Source organism: Pseudorasbora parva, chromosome 2 (assembly GCF_024679245.1).
Source record: "Pseudorasbora parva isolate DD20220531a chromosome 2, ASM2467924v1, whole genome shotgun sequence".
NCBI classification, from domain to species: Eukaryota; Metazoa; Chordata; class Actinopteri; order Cypriniformes; family Gobionidae; genus Pseudorasbora; species Pseudorasbora parva.
The window spans coordinates 37,076,621-37,104,099 of NC_090173.1; the positions used below are offsets into that span (position 1 = coordinate 37,076,621).

A 27,479-nucleotide genomic window follows, 5' to 3' on the forward strand; every position below is an offset into this window, starting at 1 on the left:
ATGGAAGTGATAGGAACACCTGGATTCAATGATTTGGAAGAGTATTCCAAAAATGAAGACCTGAAGTCTCTCTCTTTCTCTCTCTCTTTCTCTGAGAAATATCATAACATGTACTTCCACCTCACTGGGATTTTAAATCACTCTTCTCACCATTTCAACTGTCAACATGGTCTCACTTTTGCCCCTTCACCCCCTTTTGGGAAGCTTGGGGCTAAAAACATTATTATCATCCAATGAATTATTCACATTTTATTTAAAGCATTGAATCTGAAAGCAGCTTGTATATTATTAAGCAGAGACTGGTTCTTTAAACAAACATCAGATCTGTTCTGGAGTAATAGACAGCAGTGGTGCTCCTGAGGAAGGACTAAATTGAATGACCTCGTGGTTAATGTTGTTAGCATTGAATTCTTTAATAGCACTTATACTCTCCTGAGAGGGAGCATTATCTTTCAGACAGCAGCCTGTTGAAGGACAGACGGAACTGATACTGACTTACCATGATACTCTCTAATACACCACTAATACACCCTGACAATGTGACTAAACTGTGTTAGCTTAAGTTTTGCAACAAGAGCTTTGAATGAAAACAAGGAGAACATGTTCAATTCACTTAAATAGGCTACATAATTGAGGGATATGATATGTTGAAGTCATTGGTAATTTATTCAAAGACCATTTGCATATTGGTGCATATTGGATTTGATGGTCTTTGCTTATTTAAGCTAGCCTGGCTCTGCCCTCCTACGTACTTCCCCTCAATTTTCATTTTCCTTCGGTACTACATCTGGGACTGTGGTGTATTCTTAGGTTTTCTCCGAACAAATTTTTATCAGTCCAACCAGTGAACAGAGGGAGTGGCTGAGAATGATGACATTGATGTTGTGTGCTAGTTTGAGTCATGTAGTTCAGCGGCGGAGAAAGATGCGAACAAAACCATTCATTCCGTTGTGGCACGAACTGCCAAATATCCAGAAGTTAAAACTGGAGGACATTTATTTTGACGGATTTCCATGTGTGAAACAGGCGAAGGGCGCATGACATACGTCACGACCAAACGTTAGCGATTGGTTATGGCAGATCCAATAGTTTTAAACTTCAACAGAGTACCCGCCGTCGCGGAAGTAAACGCTTGTCAATGGAGAGTGGCCAGACTTTATGTACAAATTAAATGTACGAGAGTCTGGTAAGACCAGGCTATATTTAAGCTGGTTTTGATTGTCACCAAGCCTGGTGAAGCTGGTCTTTAGTTGGCTCTGCAAGCCTGAAAAGACGTATGCTGTATTTATTTGAATTAAAAGGTCAGTATATTGTCCTAGAATGATTTGAAACAATATGTTAAATTGTTCTCTGATATCTACATAGAGAGTATGTGGCTTATTTAAGGGCAAAAATTGTCCAGATACAGTTGTACAGGTCCATTTACAACCCTATAAATTGTCCCTATATGTAATGCTTTGTTTTTGCCTTATTTGAAAGTGTCATGAATATTAATGTTGAGCTCTGCTCTGATTGGCTTATTTCAGCAGCTCACACAAGTGCATTTGTTCAGCAAAGGGCTGGTGAGTCCTGACCGTCCTGACAGAACACAGACCGACTTAATGACACTTTAAGCAGAGCATCTCAAATGGAGATTAATAAAATGTAGCTTACTTGCTTATTGGTGTTTTCAGATCGATATATATATAAAAAAAATTGTTTTTAACAAAATTAATAGAAGACTTGTCTGTTTAACTTAGGCCTATATGGTGGAGAAGGTGGCGTTAGCCAAAATGATCGGGTAAGTGATCTGTAACCAATTAAATTAACATAGTATGACATATGGTTGTATTTTTTAATACAAAATAATATTAAATTATTAACCTTTGTCATTAGACGCACTATTTAGTTTTGTATGGCACTTTGACTTTTTCCTATTTTTACCGTACTAGCATATGCATTATCTAGACAATGCTGTTTCTCTAAGAAACTTTCAATTTAATCAGAAATTGTTTAGACAGTCGATAAGTGGATAAAATCACTACTTACTGCTTGCAGGAATATAGTTGGAATTGCCCCTTTCTTCACTATTCTTGCGTGATGCTTGTTTACCCGCAGAACTCCCGATGATTTGATCGGGCAGTTCGGTCTGGCTTCGCCATAGAGGAGTGATTATACCCGAACAGTAACTGTTCGGACCAATGAAATCATCAGGGCGGGCTTTAGACGATGACGGACAGATGATAAACAGGAACGTAATCATCACGTCATCAAAGGGGCTTGGATTATATTTGTTCGAATCCTAAACAGAGAGCTTGTTTGTATATGCAATTCACCTTCACAATTTCTCTCAAAGATGATCATGTTGGTAAGTACTCTGTGTATCATTAAATTATTATTATTTTTTTACAACACCGGCAAAGATCATTTATTCCAGCGCACGTGCAGACAGGGTTGCCAAGTTTTTACAACAAAACCAGCCAACTACTAAGTTAGCCCTAAACAATAGCTTCTCAGGGGGTTCTCCGGGGGAAAAATGGTGTTTGGGGGGTAAAATGTGTGTTATTTTGGCATGGTTACCTGCTAAAATTGGTCTATCCAATTGATGTCTTTCCTGGTTCAGTTGAAACACGCCCCACAATCACAGCCCAATGGAGCAGTTTCAGACTCATATTCTGACTAGAATTGAGTATGACCACGTCCTACCGCCTGACATAAGCTGCGTCCCAATTCGCCTAGCTAAGTAGGCTTCCGTCATCTGAAGTCATTACTTCCGTCATCTGAAGCGCACGCGGTGACGGAATAGCACTCCTCAAAGTAAAAGCGAAAACATTTAAAGCGGCACTCCTAGTAAAAGCGTAAATATAATTTAAATCACCAGATCACATTTGGTTTTAGTAGTATGATTACTTAAAGCATTTTAGATGGTTTATTCTTATATGTAGTCAGTGCATTAATGCCAGAGAGGAGGGACCGCGAGAGAATGCTGCCTGCATTAAAAGGCGTGAGGGGGAAGTTTTTGGAGTTTCTGTGACAACTAGACTACATTAAACCACTAGGCTACAATGTTGAATATAATGTATAATGATGCATTGGATAAAATTTTGTGGGACCTGATAATAATAAAATAATAATAATAATAATAATAATAATAATAATAATTAAAAAAGAAAGTTAAAAAACATTCATTTTGCCTTAAAATATCAATAAGTTCATCGCACCGTGACAAGTATATCATTACACCCCTAGTATAAAGCTATTCAAAATATCATTCAATGTAAGTTGTGATGATCATATTTAATAATCACAATTATTTTAAGGTAATAATCGACAGTTATGATTTGTCATAATCTTGCAGCCCTATATATATATATATATATACATATATATATATATATATATTCAGATACTGTGGTATTTCTATTAAAGTAGGATTACTAAGCTAGAAATACATTATTTTTACATTTACTAGTATGTATGATAAATAATAATCACATAAATCTCTGCTCTTAGCTAAAGTACGGTAGTTGTAAAGGGGACCGCTTTGGCTGAATTTAAGACCACAATGGACCAGATTAATGCAATAAAGCCAAAAGCCTTGAAGCATTGATTCCAAGAAAACTACACCCTGCTGTCTCATTCTCTCATCTCAGATCATATACTCTCATCTAACTCATCCTCCAAATAAAGACAAAATGCTGTAGCAAAATAACCATCTTGAGTTTAAAGAAAGAAAGGGCATTGATTTGACCTGTGCATGGAAGCAGATATCATCAGCAAAGAGAGTCAGCCCACCTGACGTGCTAAAGCAGGTAAGCAGGTAACAGTCTGCCGCAGGCACAGAGAGAGAGAGAGAGAGAGAGAGAGAGAGAGAGAGAGAGAGAGAGAGAGAGAGAGAGAGAGAGAGAGAGAGAGAGAGCGTACAATGCTAGAAGTGGAGACAAGTTGTTTGCCTCCATCCATCACAGAAGCCAAGCTAGAATTACACTGACAGGCAAAATCAATGCAAAATAACAGCCTGAGAATGTGTTAGCAAGACCTTTTCAAAAAAAGTACAAGAGAACAATGATGTTTTGCGAGCAAGCAGGAATGAAGGAGAGAAAATGAGAGCTAACAAACGCTAAACACTAAAGCCACTGTTGAGTGTGCAAAGGGAGTACTTGTGCTAAATGTGTCTTTATAGGAAAACAATCTATTACTTCATATTTATTCAAGAGACCTTGTTTTATCACAAAATGTAGACAATGGCTTCAGTCCCATCTCTACAAAACCACACTGTAAAGAAAAGGAAAAAAAACAGTGAAATGTATGTTAAAACTGTAAAAATATAGCAGCAACCTTAGTTTTACTGATTTACTGCATTCATAATACTAATATACCAACTTACTGAAGTGGTAGCAGATGTCACTAAAATAATGCAATAAACATCAATTTAGCATAAATATGTAACATCAAACTGATTTTTTTTTTACATAACTGAAAAGAAAAACACTAAGCAGACAGTTATTATTACTAATGAACACAGGGATGTCAAAACTGTTTACTTGTCAATTTACTTGTTCTTTTCATTTAAAATTTTATATTGTAAAATGACATGAAATTTCATTTTTTTTTCACCGCATATATTAAAGGGGTACTTTAGCGCTGGGAAGATGAATCTGTATTGAAACTGGCTCATTAGTGTAGTAGTAATGTGAAATTTTTTTTATTTGGAAAATGTATTTTTGTCTCATGGGGATGAAAGACAACAATTCCCAGAATGCTTTGCTGCCCTACAAAGCCACTCCCAAAGCCACCGCTACTGAATCACTGTGACTGGATCACTTTCACTTTCCCACCACGACAATGTTCATTTTCATAAAATCAGTTAGAGAACAGACACTACAATTAAAAACGGAACGTATCTGTTGAGGGAGTGTCACATCACAAACTGCAGGAGTCAAATTACATACATTCATGATGAGCTGAATGAGCTCTTGTCATGAGAGCTGAGGTAAACACGACCACAATCACGGGATAGATTCAGGGCACGTGTTCAGTCTGGCGCGTTTTCAGTTCATGCCTTTGGAAGCTTAACTTTCATAGGAATTAATTTGAGAAGTTGAAACACTTACTCACGTTTCCATGAATGCCTGAGGCTGCAGCTGCGAGCTGAGCTGTAAGTGCGACCCCGTCCCCATGTGCAAGTTGAAAACATTTGGAAATAGCTCCCTCTGCTGACTGTAGTTTTTAGTTTCTGGCCAAAAATTCCTCCCATGACGCAAATTGACGATTTTTGCGTCATGGGAGGAATTTTTCCACAAATAATATGCATAAATCTCTTGTCTCAGGCGGATATGAGGAGGAGCACAATCATTCGAATATAGGGTTTCTACTGATACAAAGCCATATGCTAATCACTGAAGAAACCCTTTAAGAGAACCTACCATTAACCAATTAACAGGTTTTTACCATATAGCATTAAAATTACAATCATTTTGCAGATGAAAAATAAGAGAAGCAAGCGTTCTTTTTATAATCTTCATCAACAAATGAATTTATTTTTTTGCTAAAGTGCATGATTTCTAGCTATTGTGTAGCAGCAGCTGCTACATGCATTCATTCATTAAAAATAAATCTACAGAACATGTGACCAATGAGAGGAGGGAAAACTCCTGGCACATTCTAGGACACTGGACAGTAAAGAACCAGAAATAACAACTAAAGCCACATACTTTGCACACAAACAGTACTTTAATTTTAGCAACCTGAATGTACATCCTTTAATGCCTCCTCTCTCATCTCCCACTTGGCTGTTCTTTAAACCACAATGAAACACACATGCTGCCATTAGGGAGACAAGCTGCTTTCTGCTCACCTGGGAGCCAATCAGGAGCATATGGAGAGGAGGAGGAGGCGGGGCTTATGAATGATGGGGAGGCCGAGGAGAGACAGGAAGGAAACAGGCAGAGGCGTCATGCCCCATTTTGTTTTGATGGTGTACCAGCGGTAGTCCTGACACACTTGGATTTTGGTTAGATTAAACATATATTTATTTAGTTTATATAGTTATATCGCTTTCCTGTAGCTCAAACAGTAGGGCATGGCACTAGCAACACTAAGGTCATGGGTTCGATTCCCAGGGAAAGCAAAAATTGACAAAAATGTAAAATGTGTACCTTGAATGCAATGTAAGTCGCTTTGGATAAAAGCGTCTGCCAAATGCATAAATGTAAATATAGTTAGGCTCAGTAAGTACTTTTATTAGGCAATAATGCTTAACATTTATCAAAAGTGACAGGCATTTGTAATGTAATTTAAAGATTTCTATTTCTATTACTTTTGAACTTTACATTCATTAAAGAATACTGAAAAAATATTGGCGGTTTATACAAAAAAAATACATGGTTTTCACAAAAATGTTAAGCAGAATGTTTTCAAAATTGAGAAAAGAAATGTTTCTCAAGCAGCAAATTATGCAACCATCATATTAGAATGCTCATTTGACAAGACTGGCGTTAAAAACTCAGCTTTGACATCACAGGAAGAAATTACAGTTGAAAACGGAAAATGTTTATTTGAAATTCTAATATTTCACAATATTGACATTTTTAACTGTATTTGGCCATATACATAAATTCAGCATGGTTGAGCATAAGGGATTTTTTTTTTTTATCGTATAAATTGATTACCATAAATCGTACTACTCCTAAATGGTAGTGTGTGTGTGTGTGGTTGTTCAGGACAAACAGGTACACTGGTACAAATTGTTTGTCCTAAACAATCATATACATTAACTCAATTAAATGTAATGAACCTAAAGTTTGTTTAGCTGAAAATGAATCATTCTTGAAAACCATTATATCCTTAATTTCTCATAATTAATTGATATCACACGAACACACGCACGCATTATACAGGTCCTTCTCAATAAATTAGCATTTTGTGATAAAAGTTCATTATTTTCCATAATGTAATGATAAAAATTAAACGTTCATATATTTTAGATTCATTGCACACCAACTGAAATATTTCAGGTATTTAATTGTTTTAATACTGATGATTTTGGCATACAGCTCATGAAAACCCAAAAATCTCAAATATTTAGCATATTTCATCCGACCAATAAAAGAAAAGTGTTTTTAATACAAAAAAGTAAACATTTGAATAATTATGTTCAGTTATGCACTTAATACTTGGTCGGGAATCCTTTAGCAGAAATGACTGCTTCAATGCTGCGTGGCATGGAGGCGATCAGCCTGTGACACTGCTGAGGTGTTATGGAGACCCAGGATGCTTCGATAGCGGCCTTCAGCTCATCCAGAGTGTTGGGTCTTGTGTCTCTCAACTTTCTCTTCACAATATCCCACAGATTCTCAATGGGGTTCAGGTCAGGAGAGTTGGCAGGCCAATTGAGCACAGTAATACCATGGTCAGTAAACCATTTACCAGTGGTTTTGGCACTGTGAGCAGGTGCCAGGTCGTGCTGAAAAACGAAATCTTCATCTCCATAAAGCTTTTCAGCAGATGGAAGCATGAAGTGCTCCAAAATCTCCTGATAGCTAGCTGCATTGACCCTGCCCTTGATAAAACACAGTGGACCAACACCAGCAGCTGACATGGCACCCCAGACCATCACTGACTGTGGGTACTTGACACTGGACTTCAGGCATTTTGGCATTTCCTTTCCCAGTCTTCCTCCAGACTCTGGCACCTTGATTTCCGAATGGCATGCAAAATTTCTCTGTAGCCCAGGTCAGGCGCTTCTGCCGCTGTTTCTGGTTCAATAGTTGACCTGGGGAATGCGGCACCTGTAGCCCATTTCCTGCACACGCCTGTGCACGGCGGCTCTGGATGTTTCTACTCCAGACTCAGTCCACTGCTTCCGCAGGTCCCCCAAGGTCTGGAATCGGTCCTTCTCCACAATCTTCCTCAGGGTCCGGTCACCTCTTCTCGTTGTGCAGCGTTTTTTGCCACACTTTTTCCTTCCCACAGACTTCCCACTGAGGTGCCTTGATACAGCACTCTGGGAACAGCCTATTCGTTCAGAAATTTCTTTCTGTGTCTTACCCTCTCGCTTGAGGGTGTCAATGATGGCCTTCTGGACAGCAGTCGGGTCGGCAGTCTTACCCATGATTGCGGTTTTGAGTAATAAACCAGGCTGAGAGTTTTTAAAAGCCTCAGGAATCTTTTGCAGGTGTTTTTAGTTAATTAGTTGATTCAGATGATTAGGTTAATAGTTCGTTTAGAAAACCTTTTCATGATATGCTAATTCTTTGAGAAGGACTTGTGCATATATGTGTGTGTGTTTGTGTGTGTGTGTGTGTGTGTGTGTGTGTGTGTGATCAGTTAATTATGAGGAAGAAAAAATATATATATATAATTTTTATATCTATAATCTATCTATCTATCTATCTATCTATCTATCTATCTATCTATCTATCTATCTATCTATCTATCTATCTATCTATCTATCTATCTATCTATCACACAAAATGGCTCGACTGAGCTTATCATTCAACATCGAATAAGGGAAACACTTTAACAATTTAATTTTGTAATAGGACATAATAAATACTACCAAGTTATACAAAGACATATTTTTCTCAAATACACACACTTACAGACATGCCCAAAACCCACCATCAGGGCCATTTCTTGGCATAGGCGGTTGCCTATGGCATTATCAACTGACAACCCCACGGATCATGATTGAAGGGGGACTTCCACACTCCTGGAATGCCACCTAGCGCATCAAAATGGCCAGACACAGCCCTGACCAAGAAACACACAAAACCAGTACAAAACATAGGAGGCTGTTGTTTATCAGTGTTTGAGTGCACACACAAAAGCAACAGCCTGTTTTACAATGGCCTCTAGAGTTTGGCTGCTCAACAACAGCACTGGCCAAGAACCCTTTCAAAGGTGAAATGTGTCATTTCTGTCACCCAAGGTGCCAAAGTTTTGTTGGTTATCATGACCCCATTAACCCTGTTGACAAGAGGCAGTAACTACACACATTGTGGGCCAAAGACATATTCTCTCTTGACAGCCATTCAAAAGTATATCCCCCTTTTATCTAATGCATTTACCCTGAGATTTTAAGCTAATATTTAAACAATTTAACAATACATTGGCATGCTCATGGTTCTGTGATGTTAGTTAATGGTCACATGACAGTGTTTTATTGGTTACACTTTATTTGGATGATCCTTTTGATACTTTGCTGACTATACATAATGTTGTTAGACTGGGTAAACCCAGCCTGATCTGCAGGTGATTTGAATTTCGCTCGACAACTCAGTCTGGAAACCTGTACATTCATTTCTACTGCTTATATTACACTTTTGCGGGAACCAATTGCAGACTGGCTTATCCACTTGGTGCGCTATATTGGTGGGTTTAACTTGATGACAGATGGAGAAGTGATGGGTTGTTGCCTGTTGATCACGCCTCTTGTGGTCTGATTGGTTGAAGGACTATCCAATTGCATACAGAGTCATTCAAATAATGCCAGTTGATCGCGCCTCTTGTGCAGTAGAAAATACAGAGTAGACTCCCAAGAACAGGCTTGATCTTGTGATAGCCAAACAATAATGTTGCACAAGTTAATGTTAGTAGAATAAGTTGATATGTACTTGCAAATTTACAGTGTTGGGGTACCATCGAAATAGCAGATATTAAGGAGATTCTACACATACTCTAATATTATAGTGCAACATTACTTGTAGTCTATGTAATGCCTAGGGGACCATCAAAATAAAGTCTCATCATTTTATTTGATTGTTTTTATTTGAAATTATTAGTTTATTTAACATTTCTATGATTTAATTAATTTTATCTTTGTGGCAGGGGAGGCGTGGTTTTGCGGGATCGGCAGAGGGAGAGAGGAGGCGGAGCCGAGCGGGGCGTAAGTGGGTTAAGTGCAAATGACTAACACCTGTCTCTGATTGCAGTAGTTGGCGTGGAGAGACGGCTTATAAGCCACAGCAGAGAGAGACGAGGGAGAGAGAGTTTGGACTGGGACTCGGAGCGCAGCCTGTCTGGAGAGTGATAGCAGTGCAGAGTGTTGAAACCTGTGTGTGAAGTTTAATGAGTTGATGTGCCCTCGAGCACGTGTTTTGTTTGAAAGTAAAAGAGTAATAAAAGTGACGAGTCCCAGTAACGCCGACCCCGCCTTCTTCCTTACATCCTTGACCCGAACCACACTGGTGCCGAAACCCAGGAGGAAGAAGTGTGCACGCCGCCATGGAAACTCCATCCCGCCACCCACTTGCGGACCTAGTGCAATCGCTCGCGGGCCTCCACCAGGAGACTCATCAAGATCTGCGGGCCGTCAGGGAGGAGCAGCAAAAAAGATTTGAGGCGCTCCTCCAGGCCCAGCATGAGGACCGCGAGCTGTTCCGGAGCTGGATGGACCGGGAGGTTCAGGCCAGTCCCAAACCCACCAGCGACTCAGCCGCCACCATCGCGCTCTCGAAGATGGGACCGATGGACGACCCGGAGGCGTTCATCGACCTCTTCGAGAGGTCCGCCGCCGCTCGGGACTGGCCCAAGGAGGACTGGCCAATGCGGCTCCTGCCCCTGCTATCGGGAGAGGCGCAGGTAGCCGCCCACCAACTGCCAGTCAAGAACCTCCTGGTCTACGACGACCTCAAGCGCGCCATCCTGCAGCGGGTCGGCCGGACACCGGAACAGCACCGCCAGCGGTTCCGGACACTGGCGCTCGAAGAGTCCGGCCGGCCCTTCATCTTCGCGCACCAGCTCCGGGACTCGTGCCGCAAGTGGCTGATGGCCGGAGAATGCGACGCCGAGGGGATCATCGATCGCGTGGTGCTGGAGCAGTTCGTCGCGCGGCTTCCGAGGAAGACCGCGCAGTGGGTCCAGTGCCACCGCCCGGCGTCGCTGGACCAGGCCATCCAGTTGGCGGAAGACCAGATGGTGGCGTGCCACGGGGTCGGCGAGCCCTTGCCAGCGGCTTCTCTCTCTCTCTCTTCTCTCTCTCTCTCTCCTCCTAACCCCGCCCCGTCTCTCTCTAAACCTGTCCCCGCTCCCAGGTCCAGAGCTGGAGTGCCGCCCCGGCCGGCGCCGAGGTGGAGAACGGGGCCCGCGGCCGAGACAGCGGCGACTCCCCGGCCGGCGGCCCGGGGAGGAGGGAGCCTAGATCCCTTCCCGGGATCCTTATCTCCGTCCCTCTCTCCACGCCAAGGGCTGGACCCACTTCCAGCCACTAGGGCGGCGGGGAGGCCTGGGCCGGCTTGTTGGCGCTGTGGGGACCCGGGACACTTTATTGATCGGTGTCCGATGATGGATGTGGGGACGCTGGTCCGGGTCCCCGACGCGCCACAAGCCGCCCCCGATCAAGCTGGCCTGTACCAGATACCCGTGAGTATCAAGGGGGGTACCTATCAGGCTTTGGTGGATTCGAGGTGTAACCAAACCTCCATCCATCAAAGCCTGATTTCACCTAGGGCATTGGATAACAGCCGCATGGTTAAGGTGAGGTGTGTGCACGGGACTATGGTGGACTATCCGTTGGTGCCCGTGGATATCCAATTTAGGGGTCAAACGCATAGTGTTGAGGTTGCAGTTAACCCGCGCCTCCGGCATCCCATAATTCTGGGGACGAATTGGCCAGCGTTTAATAAATTATTAGGGCACTTATGTGTGGATGCCTCTTGGGGGAAGAACGGAGGTGGGAGTTTAGCGGTTGCGCAGGCGGGCGAGGTGGATTCGGGACCGCCGGGGGCAGTTCCAGGGGAACCGAGCGCAATGGGTCCGCCCATCTTCTCAGAGCGCGATGACTTTCCCTTGGAACAGTCCCGGGACGAGACGCTCAAAAATGCCTTTGCTCAGGTCCGCTCCATCGACGGCCACCGCGTCCACCCTGAACAACCGCTCTCCTATCCGTACTTCTCAGTAATAAATAACCGCTTGTATCGGGTGGTCCAAGACACCCAGTCAAAGCAAGATACAACGCAATTGTTAATACCAAAAAACCGCCGGGAAATGCTTTTCCAGACGGCTCATTCTAATCCAATGGCGGGGCATTTAGGTCAAACGGCCACATTAAACCGTCTCATGGCCCGATTCTTTTGGCCGGGCATTCACGAGAATGTACGCCGGTGGTGTGCGTCTTGTCGGGAATGTCAGTTGGTGAACCCACCGGCCACCCCAAAAGCACCGTTGTGCCCTCTCCCATTAATGCAGGCCCCCTTCGAAAGAATTGGTATGGACCTCATCGGGCCATTGGAACGGTCCGCACGGGGACATCGCTTTGCGTTGGTGCTCGTGGACTACGCAACGCGATATCCCGAAGCAGTTCCTCTCCGCACGATTTCGGCGAAAAGTGTGGCGAGCGCTCTGTTTTCATTAATCTCCCGGGTGGGAATCCCGAAAGAGATTCTCACCGATCAAGGCACGGCGTTTATGTCACGGACGATCCGCGAACTATACGAATTATTGGGCATTAAGGCGATCCGTACCAGCGTCTATCACCCACAGACAGATGGTCTGGTGGAACGTTTTAATCGCACGTTAAAAACCATGAATCGTAAGTTCGTTCACGAAGACGCCAAGAATTGGGATAAATGGCTTGAGCCTCTGTTGTTCGCTGTTCGCGAGGTCCCCCAAGCCTCCACGGGGTTTTCCCCCTTCGAGCTGCTCTATGGGCGCCAGCCGCGGGGGGTGCTGGACGTCCTTAGAGAAGCTTGGGAGGACGGGCCTTCAGCGAGTAAGAACGAAATTCAGTATGTCCTGGACCTAAGAGCAAAACTCCACACTTTGGGGCGGCTATCCATGGAGAATTTGCTCCAGGCTCAGGACAGACAGAAACAGCTCTACAACAGAGGTGCGAAGCTGCGACAATTTTCACAGGGAGATAAAGTGCTTGTATTGCTGCCCACGTCCAGCTCGAAATTGCTCGCAAAGTGGCAAGGACCCTTTGTGGTCACGCGGCGAGTCGGAGAACTCAACTATGAGGTGAGCCGGTCAGATAGGGACGGGGCACGTCAAATCTACCACCTCAACCTCTTAAAAAAATGGTCAGAGGCGGAGTCAGTGATGCTAGCGACGGTAGTGGGCGGGGAGGAGGATCTCGGGCCGGAGGCGGTCCAAAAGCCTCATTCTCTCGCTCTGGCCTCGGGGGGGGATCACCTCTCACCCTCGCAGCTCACTGACGTGAAACAGCTACAGGCCGAGTTTGCCGACGTGTTCTCGCCCCTACCGGGGCGGACTGACCTCATCCAACACCACGTTGAGACGGAGCCGGGCGTGGTGGTTCGCAGTCGGCCATATAGACTACCGGAACATAAAAAGAAGGTAGTGCAGGACGAATTAGAGGCGATGCTGGACATGGGGGTAATAGAAGAATCTAACAGTGATTGGGCGAGCCCGATAGTTTTGGTGCCCAAAACGGACGGCTCCGTGCGATTCTGTGTAGATTATCGGAATGTCAACGCGGTGTCAAAATTCGATGCGTATCCAATGCCAAGGGTGGACGAATTGCTTGATCGGCTAGGGACCGCTCGCTTTTATTCGACGCTGGACTTAACGAAGGGATATTGGCAGATCCCCTTGTCTCCAATGTCTAAAGAAAAGACCGCTTTTACCACGCCGTTCGGATTGCACCAATTTGTCACGCTTCCGTTCGGGTTGTTCGGGGCCCCCGCAACCTTCCAGCGACTGATGGACAGGATTCTCCGGCCGCACGCTGCATATGCCGCTGCCTATCTAGATGACATTATCATCTACAGTACGGACTGGCAGCGCCATATGCAGCATCTGCGTGCTGTACTGAAGTCGCTGAGGAGGGCGGGGCTAACCGCCAACCCGAAGAAGTGTGCGATTGGGCGGGTAGAAGTAAAGTATCTGGGCTTCCACTTGGGTCATGGGCAGGTGCGTCCCCAAATTGATAAGACAGCGGCAGTTGCGACTTCTCCGAGACCCAAGACCAAAAAGGAGGTTAGACAGTTCCTGGGGCTAGCGGGATATTATAGACGGTTTGTGCCTAATTATTCGGACCTCGCTAGCCCGCTGACTGATCTAACTAAAAAAGAGGTACCAGATACGGTTCAGTGGACGGAGCGGTGCCAGCAGGCTTTTACCCAGATAAAGGCTGCTCTGTGTGGTGGTCCGCTCTTACAGGCTCCTAATTTTTCTCTCCCTTTTATTCTGCAGACCGACGCGTCGGACAGGGGGTTGGGCGCCGTCCTGTCCCAGGAGGTGGAGGGTGAGGAACGGCCGGTGCTGTACATCAGCCGTAAGCTCTCTAAGAGGGAGGCGGTGTACAGCACCATAGAGAAAGAATGTTTAGCCATCAGGTGGGCCGTCCTCACCCTTCGCTACTACCTCCTGGGGCGGGAGTTCACCCTCTGTTCGGACCACGCCCCTCTGCAGTGGCTCCACCGCATGAAGGATACCAACGCGCGGATCACCCGGTGGTATCTAGCTTTACAGCCATTTAAATTCAAGGTGGTCCACAGGCCGGGTGCTCAGATGGCTGTGGCTGACTTCCTCTCCCGGAGGGGGGGGGGGGGGGGGGAGGCTGCAGGCCGGATGGCTCCCCGGCCTGAGTCGGGCGGTGGGGGTATGTGGCAGGGGAGGCGTGGTTTTGCGGGATCGGCAGAGGGAGAGAGGAGGCGGAGCCGAGCGGGGCGTAAGTGGGTTAAGTGCAAATGACTAACACCTGTCTCTGATTGCAGTAGTTGGCGTGGAGAGACGGCTTATAAGCCACAGCAGAGAGAGACGAGGGAGAGAGAGTTTGGACTGGGACTCGGAGCGCAGCCTGTCTGGAGAGTGATAGCAGTGCAGAGTGTTGAAACCTGTGTGTGAAGTTTAATGAGTTGATGTGCCCTCGAGCACGTGTTTTGTTTGAAAGTAAAAGAGTAATAAAAGTGACGAGTCCCAGTAACGCCGACCCCGCCTTCTTCCTTACATCCTTGACCCGAACCACAATCTTGTATCTCCCGGAGGAACTCGGATGCATAAAAGGAGGAGAGACGACAGTGAAGGATGAGTTAGGACTAGGCCAGGACTTTATATTGTGTTTTGTTTATGTTTTAATATGTCTGCGTTGTCCGGCAGTTGTCCATGAGGAGGCAGTTTGTGTTTATTTATATATTAAAGTTGTTCAATGTTGAATGTGAATGCTGAATGTGAAAGAACATTGTTACAGACATATTCAGGGTGAATTAGTTTGGTGGATCGATATACAGTACAGAGAATAAATTTGAAACAACAACAAAATAAACTAATTATCTAATTCCAAGAGATATGTAAAATCCAACCAGTAGGAGAGGGGTCATCGGTCAGATGTTGTTAAACAAAACTAAACCACTGCAACTGTTCAATCACTCTCTATGGACTCCACCTGTCTCTCACCCAACCTCCCTGTCTCTCTCTCTCTCTCTCTCTCTCTCTCTCTCTCTCTCTCTCTCTCTCTCTCTCTCTCTCCCTCTCTCTCCCTCTCTCTCCCTCTCTCTCCCTCTGGTTGCAGACAGAGCAAAGAGACCTTTCCTCGCTGTTGTATAATTGTTATTACCGCCTAGGGGCCATCAAACTGACTGAGAAACAACTCTTTCTCTAACAAGTCCATTATGGATGAGTCACACAATCAGAAACACATTCACAGACATACATGGACTGAGAAAAGCAAACAAAAGTAGCAGCACACAGTCACTTCTCAATCTGCTGCATGCTGTGTCCTGATTTAAGCTTCAAATGTTTAAGAAGTGTTCATTATTTAGCCCTGAAAGATTTGATCAGACTCAAACAGTGAGATTGAGAATCAATCTGGTTTTGCCCTTGATGTTCACAATACCGTAACACAAACACTCACTCACAATGGTTGGGGCGGATAACCAGCATGTTTGCTTTCCCTGGTGTTAATAGCAGCCTTTTTAATTAAACTAAACAAGAGACAGACATCCCCCATCTCTCAAGCTTACTCTGTCACAGCAAGAGACTCATCCCACGAGTAATTATTACAATAACAAGACTAACAATATCAATGTTTGATGAGACAAAAGGCGGGTCTTAAACCTAAAAATTAATGTTTTTATACATAAGAGAGTGTGTGTGTGTGTGTGTGTGTGTGTTTTATCTTATATGCTTCGGCAAACCATCAGAAACACCATTAAATGAGCTGTGAGAGAGAGAAACATTTCATCTGCTCACAGTTTTGCTCCACAGACTTTCAGTCAGCAGAACACTTTTACTGCCGAGCGAACAGAGATGTAAATGAATATAAAATCAAAGAAAATGTCAGTCAACAGTTAAGGTTATATGCTCAGACCATGAGCACAATCACCAGTGTGATATTTTATACAACAAATCACTGTTTGAATGGACCGACTGAGTAAATTATTCAGTCACTTGATTTGTTCCTGAATGAATTAGTGAGTTTGAATGAATTGATTGAGTGATTCACTGATTCAAACAGAACTTCTGTACAAATGTGTACTTTTTAATGCATGGGATCTTACAAAATGCTTCCACAACATGTCTTAATGATTCTTTGAGACTTACAACTTCTTTAAGCTGCATAAACCAGAAAAAAGGCAAACGTTCCGGTTTCTATCAATTTGCAATTATAAATGTCTGCTGCCAGTCTCGGGCTAAAGGGTACCCTGAAACTGTAACAATACATAACATAGTGTTTGTAATTAAAGAAAAGCTAAATTGCTATTTTAAATATTTTATGTTTTAATTTGAACATGTTTTTTGTGCATGCACTCAAGCCCTCATTTATTGTTGAGTTCAGAGAACTATTAGCTCACTGAATCATGTGGGTCTATTAAAGAGGAAATCAAATATTGATTTATTCAGGTCTGCAAGTGTGACAGTACCAGTCAGGTCAAATCAGGTCACAAGCCTGCTGAGTTCAAGATTCAGCTTAAAGGAACACACCAATTTTTTGGGACTTTAGCTTATCTACCATATCCCCCAGAGTTTGATAAATCCATACAATTCTATCACAGCTAGTCTAGCTTAGCATAAAGACTGGAGGTAAAAGGCTCCATCTAGCCTACTGGAGGTAAACGGCTCCATCTAGCCTACTGCTCAATAAGTGACAAAATAGTGTCAGCATTTTCCTATTTACATGTTGTTTTGTGTAGAGTTACATCATGTACTAAATGAAAAGTTGCTATTTACAACATGTAAATAGGAAAATGTTGACATTATTTTGTCACTTATTGAGCAGTAGGCTAGATGGAGTCATTTACCTCCAGTCTTTGTTATTAGTTAAGAGTTATGGAGTTATGGCTATAACAGCGTTATGGCACGCACGGAGATAAAAATGGTATGTATGGACTTTTCTAACTCTGGGGGGATACAGTGAATAAGCTGAAGTCCCAAAACATCAGTGTGTTCCTTTAATGTCTGTGCAGAAAAAATCTGAAGGACATGATTGCATTTTCACACACCCACACACACACACACACACACACACACACACACACACACACACACACACACACCAACCTGCATGACCTGTGCTGCCTTGCCTTCACGTGCTATCGGAATTATAGTAAATACGAGTTTAGGTAAAAATTGCACATGAACGCCCTCTTGTTTCAAAATTTGAATGCGATAAGTTAGTAATCACGACTTCAGAAGTGGGAATTATCAAATTTCCGATAACACATGAAGGTATTAAATTCAGTTAATCGTTAATTCATAAGTTTGAACCTTGCATAAAGAGAGAGAGAGAGAGAGAGAGAGAGAGAGAGAGAGAGAGAGAGAGAGAGAGAGAGAGAGAGAGACATGAGAATTTCATGCAAGTTGAGTCACACAAGGTTCTGCATCTCTAGTTATTTAACTGTTATATATTTAACTGTTATATAATACAAGCAAAGAGCAGGAAGGTCTAGCATTTATTTTGAACAGGGATTGTTACCAGCAGCAAAGTTCCTCTCTGCATCTTTTCCTCTCGCTCTCACTCTCTTTATAGCATGCCGATATAACAGGGTCTGACAGGTCAAATGTATTGGAGTGCTACGCGTGCTTCTTCACTCATCTCTTTACCTCACAGCAAAGAAGCAGGCAGAAGAATCGACCCACTTTCAAGTTCTCTCAAAAAAGACAAGCGGTCCCGCTCCATGGTGCCCACTTCACAGACGCGCACACACAAAAGCACAGAATTTTTATTCTAGGCTTTCATAATTCATTTAAAAATCCTTGAGATTTCTCAATACCATTTAGACATGCATCGTTTTCCCATCCATTAAGTGATGGATTTAATTTAAAACAACTGAAATGAATGAACCAAAGTGGATGATCGGTCTATTCCTTCATTGGATGTGAGGCGACAGATGTTAAGCTTGCTACAGCAGGCTGAATCTTAATAATGATGATGTCATAATGATGTATAACTTAGGGATAAAACCTGATTAAGCTTTTGACGGTGAAATTAAATTAAATTAGTCCTGTGAATCTATACAAATTAGTGATTATAGTATGCATATAAAATACCATCAAACCCTCTTTCACTGTTCAACATCCATTTCACATGTTTCATCACTAATAATATAATGAAAACATAGTAAGACAATGTCTAATAATTAGAGCATAAATTTGCATCCTAAATCACCCGACAGTTTTTCTGGAAGTAAACACAATAAACTAAATAAGCAAACCAGTGTAATTTTAGTATAATTTACATGCTATTATGCACTGTAAAACAAAAATTCGAATTTGTAAATAAAAGAAAGATTATCGAAGTATGTTTTACAAGAAAATACTATTTCAGTCTTTCTACTCGAACATTTCACATTTAATTGTCAAGATTTTCCCAGTGTTTCATGTGCTTCTTACATACACCCGTGTGTTTCAGTTGTCTGTACATGTATGTTTGTGCAGCTGTTACATTTCCATTTCCTAATTTGATTAGGAATATGTTTCATTCAGGAACATTCCATATGTTTCGCTGTTTGGAATATCCTCATAAGATTCTAGTTAAGATATTTTCTTTGTGTGTTTATTTAATAAACTATTACTGCGAATAGATCCTCTCCTCTTCCCTGCTAACCGTAATATTAATTCACTATTACTTGTCATTTCTTTATAATTAATTGTGAAACTAGCATTTTTGTGTGAACGTTGTTACAAAGCCTATTTTTTCAGTGTAGTATTTATTATTTTTAATTACTTTTTATTTTTATATTTTCCATTTATTTTAGTTTTTGTCAATTTAGTTTATTCAAGTTTATTAAAGTTTTTTCATTAAATATTTATCTACTTTATTTTATTCCAGTTTATTATTGTTTTTTTCATTACATATTTGTAGTCTACTTTATTTTATTCCAACTTTATTTCAAGTATAGTTTTAGTTAACAATAACAACTCTGATACATTCTTTAAAAACAAGCACAACAGAAGGAGCTCGGATTATACTGACTCACTGTGAACTTAGAAGAATCGTAGGCAGAGTAAATGTAGATGAAATGAAAAGCTGGTGGAAGTATAAATAGTAAAAAGCTGATGCAAATATTGCATAAAGTGTGTGTGCAGACCTCACATAACATCTGACATTAAATGTGCACAATGCTCTAGTAAACCTGTATGCACAAAAGAACATCTTAATTGAACACAAAAAAAGCACGGTGAGTCATGCATTCTGGGAAAAACAAATATCGGAGGAAAAAAGCAAACTTAAGTTGTTTACTGCATTAGAAATTTGTTCAGTCACCCACCCTGACCACCCACAGATGCCACCTTTCTTGCTTACACACAAACAAACCAATTAAATTATCACTTATTGAACTCTGCTCAATAAGAATCAGATACAGTATAGGTCTAGTGAGCAGACCTCTTAAAGGGACAGTTCATCCAAAAACAAAAATCCTGTCATTTACTTTTTCAATGAGTGAACTGTCCCTTTAAGGTACACTCCTAAAACAAAGTTCTCAGCTTTGATTCCAGTTAGAGGTGGCCTGTGACCTGAGAGAGCCCTCTGTTCTAACCTATATGACCACTGTACACTCTTAGTTTCTCAAGCTTTTCCTGATATAAATAAATCACTTATTAATAAACATCATACCCTGTGACAAATGACAGTCTGCCAACTGCCAACTTTGAAATGTCAATGTGTGTTGTCAAAATCAACGTCAGCAAGACGCATGAAACATATTTGCAGTGGAAACGATGAGTCATTGGTGAATTTGGCTGATGTAGTTTTATCCAGGATGAGGGCATTGTGTTTTACTGTGTGTGTGTTTACTCAATTGTTTCTGGATAGAGAATGTTTCCTCCATTAATTTGATTCTATTTACTTTAGCATAGAAACTTCAAAATGCAAAGTTGAACAGAGGGCATTTTTACACAGAAAGCAAAATTGACAAAAAATGTTTTATGCTTAAAAAAAATAGCAAATAGCAGAGATATACTCTTACACACACACACACACACACACAATATATATATTGTGTCATCCAACATGCCGAAATATTCCCTTCTGGGATCATATAAGTGTCTGTCAATCTATGTGTAAAGATTTAAAAGAGCCTGAGTCCCTAGGAGGGCTCTCTTAATCTCATTCTTATGCTCAGTTGGGTCTCTGTGTCTCTCTCAGTCCCTCATGGTTGCCCATAGGGAGTGGAGCACGGAAGGAGGAACGGGTGGGGCAGCCTCACAGATGGGCTGGTGGGTAGGTTTCCGTGGTTACAGGCGAGGAAGAAGAGGAGCCATCTGGCAGTGGTTTGGTGCGATGACGTGTCTTGCCCCTCACCCACAACACCCACAACCCATGGCAACATTCCTACCGCTCCACCAACTGTTATACAAACTACAGGTAGCAGAAGAACTACAAATACAGCAGTTAATGACAACACCTGCTCTAAAACAACTGGAAGAAATCATATCAAATTGGTTTGTAACCCAAGGCTTTCAAATAAACCACTGAAAATATCTAAAACTGGACTTCCCATAGGTGTTCACAGTTAACCAGCATCTACTGCAACAGTGAAATGCAGACAGCAGCTATCAGTTGTTACTTTAACTACTCCAGATATTCTCTAACTGGTCACAATTAAACAATGGGTAGCACTTCCATTCTGATCAGGTCAGAAAAAGGCCAGAAAAACAATGCTAAATATACAAATCATAAAGGTCAAATGCAAGTATAATGGAATGAAAAAAGTCTTGTTTGTAACTCCACACACAACAACATGTCCAAACACATGCTCAAATATACTGTAAGCACATTGTGTTACATAAGGTTAGAGTGTCTGTCCAAAAGAATGCTGATCACCTTCATCCGTGACATCCCTTTCAACATGTACACAAACTAACAGGACAGAATTGCCCCTCAGAAAGCTGGGAAATGTCAAATGGCCTGTTTGTGCGTGTGTGTGTGTGTGTGTGTGTGTGCGTGCGTGCGTGCGTGCGTGCGTGCGTGCGTGTGTGTGTGTGTGTGTGTGGCCTGGTAATCCCAACTGTGGCAAGGGGGGCGTGGTTCAGCGAGGTCTGCAGCGGGAGAGAGAGCCGCGGGACAAGCGGTACGTGAGTGGGTTGGAAGCAGATTAATAACACCTGTCTCTTGTTCTAGTAATGAGCGCGGAGAGGGGATAAAACAGCAGTGGAACCGGAGATCGAGAGAGAGAGAACCCGGACGGGTGATGCGAACCCCCCCCATGTATTGAGACTGAGTACCGGAAGCCGGAAGTGCCGACCCGGAAGTGATCGAGAGATCGTGTTATGAGATTCCACACTTGAATGTGTGTGTGCTGACAAATATTGAGAAAATAAAGAGAAAGCATCAACCGTCCAGCCGACCCCTTGTCCTCTTCCTTCCTTATTATATTGAACTTTGCTACAGTGGTGCCGAAACCCGGGAAGGAAGTAGGACCGCGCCGCCGCCATGACTACTCCAACGCCCTCCGCCACGCCGTTTGCGGACATTATCACCTCTCTCGCGGCCCTCCACCAGGAACAACATCAGTCCATGCTGGAGCTGCGGGCGGACCAGGAGCGTCGATTCGAGGCCATCGTCCGCGGCCAGCAAGAGGACCGCGAGAGGTTCCGGAGCTGGATAGACCGGGAGGTTCGCACCGAAGCCGCCGGGCTCGCCAGCGCACCGGTCCACGTGCCCCTACACAAGATGGGGCCACAGGACGATCCCGAGGCCTTCATTGACCTATTCCAAAAAGCGGCGGAGGCCTGCGGGTGGCCCCGGGCACAGTGGCCGGTGCGCCTTATTCCACTGCTCACCGGAGAAGCCCAGGCGGCCGCCCAACAACTGCCGGTGGCGAACCTCCTGGATTACGAAGATCTGAAGAGGGCCATCATCCAGCGGGTCGGTCGGACCCCCGAACAGCACCGTCAGCGTTTCCGCTCGCTAGAGTGGGGGGAGACCGGCCGGCCCTTCGCGATGGCCCACCAGCTCCGGGACGCCTGCCGCAAATGGCTATTGGCCGGTGGAAGCGACGTGGACCACATCGTCGATCTGGTGGTACTGGAGCAGTTCATCACTCGGCTACCCAAGAAGACCGCCGAGTGGGTCCAGTGCCACCGGCCCACGTCGCTGACGACGGCCATCAACCTGGCGGAGGACCATCTGGTGGCGTGCCCAGGGGTCGGCGAACCCCGACTAACCTCTCCCTCTCTCTCTCCCCCCTCTGTCTCTCCTTCTCACCCTGTCCCTCTCCCTAGGTCCCGCCCTCCAGGGCCCCCTCGCATTCCCCCCAGAGGTCGGGGTGGAATGGGCCCAGGGCAGTACGGGAGTTCGAGGGCCCCGCCCAGGGGGGCGGGGCTGCTGGGGTCGGGCGGGGATAACGGTTCCGGTTCCACCCCCCCTCCGCGCTCATATTCCAACCCACTCCCCGCAGGGGCGGCGGGCAGGCCTGGGCTGGCCTGCTGGCGGTGCGGCGACCCGGACCATTTTGTGGACCGATGTCCAATGATGGACATCGGGACAATGATCCGGGTCCCGGACGTTCAGCGGGCCACCCCTGATCAAGCAGGAGAGTACCAAGTTCCTGTGAGTATCAAGGGGGGTACATATCAGGCTTTGGTGGATTCAGGCTGTAACCAAACCTCGATCCATCAAAGCCTGATGCAGCCTGGGGCATTGGATACAAGCCGCATGGTTAAGGTGCGGTGTGTGCACGGGGATGTGGTGGAATATCCGGTTGTCCCAGTCACGATACAGTTTAGGGGAGAAAATCATAGTGTTGAGGTGGCGGTTAGTCCCCACCTCCGGCATCCGCTAATTCTGGGGACAAATTGGCCCGCCTTTCCGGCGTTATTGGGGTCGATATGTGCGGATGCCGCTTGGGGGAACAAGGCTAGGAACGGGGCGGTGCGAGTGCAGGTTGGTGAGACTGATACGGGACCCTCGGGAACTGCTTCAGAGGAACCGAGCGGGGTCGAGAGACTGATTCTCTCGGACCGCGATGACTTCCCTCTGGAGCAGTCTCAAGACGATACCCTAAAACATGCTTTTCAACAGGTCCGCACTATCGACGGCCAGTCCCTTCAACCTGCCTTGCCCGTCACGTATCCTTATTTTGCCATAATTAAGGATAGGTTGTATCGAGTGACCCAAGACGCTCAGACAAAAGTGGATACAACCCAGTTGTTAGTACCAAAGAGCCGCCGGGAAATGCTTTTCCAGGCGGCTCACTCGAACCCGATGGCGGGCCACCTGGGACAGGCGGCCACGCTGAATCGTTTAATGACCCGATTTTTTTGGCCGGGCATTCACGACAATGTGCGCAGGTGGTGCGCGTCTTGTCCTGAATGTCAGTTGGTGAACCCCCTGGCCTCCCCAAAAGCGCCATTGCGCCCCCTTCCATTAATGCAGGTCCCCTTCGAGAGAATTGCGATGGACCTCATCGGGCCATTAGAGCGATCCGCACGCGGGCATCGTTTTGCGCTAGTTATCGTGGACTACGCAACACGATACCCGGAGGCAGTGGCTCTCCGCAACATCTCGGCGAAGAGTGTTGCGGACGCACTCTTCCGTTTAATCTCCCGAGTGGGGATTCCGAAGGAAATCCTCACTGATCAAGGCACGGCGTTTATGTCACGCACGTTAAGCGAATTATACGGGTTATTGGGCATCAAATCGATTCGGACAAGCGTCTATCACCCACAAACAGACGGCTTGGTCGAACGATTTAATCGCACTCTTAAATCCATGATCCGTAAATTCGTACAGGAAGACGCCAAAAATTGGGATCGGTGGTTAGAACCCCTCTTATTCGCTGTGCGAGAGGTCCCGCAAGCCTCCACGGGGTTTTCCCCCTTCGAGCTTCTCTACGGACGACAGCCCCGTGGGGTGCTGGACGTACTACGAGAAACTTGGGAGGAGGGGCCTTCTTTGGCCAAAAACGAAATTCAATATGTGCTGGACTTGCGAACAAAACTCCACACCTTGGGGCGGCTATCTAGGGAGAATTTGTTGCAAGCCCAGGACCGCCAAAGCCGGTCGTATAACAGGGGTACGAGACTACGCAAATTCACACCGGGAGAGAAAGTGCTTGTATTACTCCCGACATCGAGCTCTAAATTAATGTCGAAATGGCAGGGGCCGTTTGAGGTCGCTCGACAGGTTGGAGACCTCGATTATGAAGTGATACGGTCCGATAGGAACGGAGCACGGCAAATATATCACCTTAATCTCCTGAAGAAATGGAACGAGGTCGAATCAGTGTTGTTGGCGACGGTGATCGGGGGAGAGGATGATCTCGGGCCAGAGGCGAGCATCAAAGCACAATCGGTCGCACTGGCCCCTGGGGGAGATCACCTCTCACCGTCCCAACTCACTGATCTCTCAAAACTACAGGCGGAATTCGCCGACGTGTTCTCGCCCCTACCGGGCCGTACCGACTTAATTCAGCACCATATCGAGACCGCGCCGGGCGTGGTAGTTCGCAGCCGGCCGTATCGTTTACCTGAACACAAAAAAAAAGTAGTTCAGGAAGAATTAGGGGCAATGCTCGATATGGGAGTAATAGAGGAGTCCAACAGTGACTGGGCGAGCCCGATCGTTTTGGTCCCTAAAACCGACGGCTCGGTCAGGTTCTGTGTGGACTACCGCAAGGTGAACGCAGTGTCGAAATTCGACGCGTATCCAATGCCGCGGGTTGACGAGTTGCTTGATCGGCTCGGCACGGCTCGATTTTATTCGACGTTGGACTTAACGAAGGGCTATTGGCAGATCCCCTTGTCTCCATTGTCCAAAGAAAAAACAGCCTTCACCACGCCGTTCGGATTGCACCAATTCGTCACACTTCCCTTCGGTTTGTTCGGGGCACCCGCTACCTTTCAGCGCCTCATGGACAGGATTTTGCGTCCCCATGCCGCATATGCTGCTGCCTACCTGGACGACATCGTGATTTACAGTCACGATTGGCAGCGGCATATGCAGCATGTCAGGGCGGTCTTGAGGTCGCTGAGGGGAGCGGGGCTCACGGCCAATCCGAAGAAGTGTGCAATTGGGCGGGTGGAGGTAAGGTATCTGGGCTTCCACTTGGGTCATGGGCAGGTGCGTCCCCAAATTGATAAGACCGCCGCAATTGCAACCTGTCCGAGACCCAAGACCAAAAAGGAGGTAAGGCAGTTCTTGGGGCTGGCGGGATATTATAGACGGTTTATACCAAATTATTCGGACCTCACCAGCCCTCTGACTGACCTTACTAAAAAGGGGCTACCAGATACGGTCCAATGGACGGAGCCGTGCCAGCAGGCCTTCACCCGAGTTAAGGCTGCTCTATGTGGCGGGCCGCTTTTACACTCCCCTGACTTTTCTCTCCCTTTTCTGTTGCAGACTGACGCGTCGGACAGGGGGCTGGGCGCAGTCCTGGCCCAGGAGGTGGAGGGGGGAGAGCGGCCGGTGCTGTACATTAGCCGTAAGCTCTCGAAGAGAGAGGCTAAGTACAGCACCATCGAAAAAGAGTGCCTTGCCATCAGGTGGGCCGTTCTCACCCTCCGCTACTACCTTCTGGGGCGGGAGTTCACTCTCTGTTCGGACCACGCTCCTCTCCAGTGGCTCCACCGCATGAAGGATACCAACGCGCGGATCACCCGGTGGTATCTAGCTCTTCAGCCTTTTAAGTTCCAGGTGGTCCACAGGCCGGGTGCTCAGATGGCTGTGGCCGACTTCCTCTCCAGAAATGGGGGGGGGGGGGGGGGCTGCAGGCCGGACGGCTCCCCGGCCTGAGTCGGGCGGTGGGGGTATGTGGCAAGGGGGGCGTGGTTCAGCGAGGTCTGCAGCGGGAGAGAGAGCCGCGGGACAAGCGGTACGTGAGTGGGTTGGAAGCAGATTAATAACACCTGTCTCTTGTTCTAGTAATGAGCGCGGAGAGGGGATAAAACAGCAGTGGAACCGGAGATCGAGAGAGAGAGAACCCGGACGGGTGATGCGAACCCCCCCCATGTATTGAGACTGAGTACCGGAAGCCGGAAGTGCCGACCCGGAAGTGATCGAGAGATCGTGTTATGAGATTCCACACTTGAATGTGTGTGTGCTGACAAATATTGAGAAAATAAAGAGAAAGCATCAACCGTCCAGCCGACCCCTTGTCCTCTTCCTTCCTTATTATATTGAACTTTGCTACACCAACGTTATAGGGACAAAATCCCCACAAAGATGGCAATATCCGAAATCCTTGTCCATGTGGGGACATTTTTAGGTCCCCATGAGGAAAACATCTTATAAATCACACAGAAGGAGTTTTTTTGAGAAAGTAAAAAGGCAGAATGTTTCCTGTGATGGGTAGGTTTAGGGGCAGGGGCAGTGTAGGGGGATAGGATGTACAGTTTGTACAGTATGAAATCCATTACGCCTATGGAAAGTCCCCATAAAACATGGAAACTGTGTGTGTGTGTGTGTGTGTGTGTGTGTGTGTGTGTGTGTGTGTGTGTGTGTGTGTGTGTGTGTGTGTGTGTGTGTGTGTGTGTGTGTGTGTGTGTGTGTGTGTGTTGGGGGGGAGGCAAAAAAAAGCAACAAGAGGGGGGAAAGGCAAAAAAAGAAAGAACATGCAAAACTGGGACAAGAGGTGGTCAGAAGAGAAAAGTAAAGGAAGCAGAAAAGAGAAGAATGACTTATGGGGCCCAAGTTGGAGGAATGGGGTGTGACAGAGAGAGAGGCATGAGGGATTTGGTGGAGCACTTGATGTCTTGTTAGCCTCAACCTTCCGTACACTGTGATTGGCTAAAAATATCACATAGCTCATGTCGAACATGGTGCATTCTGGTTTGTGGCACTGGAGCATTTATCATCATATGGCACCTAAAGTGCCAAATGTAACCTTTCTCTCTTTCGCTCTCTCCATCTCTGTCTCTCTCGCTCTCCTAAATCAAACACACAGCCATATGCCTCCTCTGTTTATTCCTCCTGAAATCTAGCACAAACCCCTGAGATAATTGCTTTCATTGTTCTAGGCTCTGATGATTTTTAATAAAGCCCCATTCCTTCAGTTTCCCAATTTTTTCTTTTAGCATAACCACACCCTTCTTTTCAACGTAATTCATCAGGTCATAATCTGCTCATATAAAACATAATTGATCTTTTTATA

General features: G+C 45.3%; 3 protein-coding genes across 20 annotated transcripts in view; 2 read left to right on the forward strand and 1 right to left on the reverse strand.

The window, feature by feature from the left end:
- Positions 1 to 27,479, reverse strand: part of srcin1a (SRC kinase signaling inhibitor 1a) — a 161,441-nt gene that overhangs the window by 83,817 nt on the left and 50,145 nt on the right. The gene's annotated exons all lie outside the window — the stretch shown is intronic.
- Positions 10,192 to 14,758, forward strand: LOC137089519 (uncharacterized). Its single transcript, XM_067453116.1, has 3 exons — positions 10,192 to 11,343; positions 14,137 to 14,545; positions 14,661 to 14,758. The coding sequence occupies exons 1-3, from the start codon at positions 10,207 to 10,209 to the stop codon at positions 14,756 to 14,758; spliced, it is 1,644 nt and encodes a 547-aa protein (XP_067309217.1). The 5' UTR covers positions 10,192 to 10,206.
- On the forward strand, positions 21,768 to 26,282 carry LOC137053589 (uncharacterized). Its single transcript, XM_067428963.1, has 2 exons — positions 21,768 to 22,936; positions 26,252 to 26,282. Exons 1-2 carry the CDS (start codon positions 21,818 to 21,820, stop codon positions 26,252 to 26,254), a joined length of 1,122 nt encoding a protein of 373 aa, XP_067285064.1. The 5' UTR covers positions 21,768 to 21,817; the 3' UTR covers positions 26,255 to 26,282.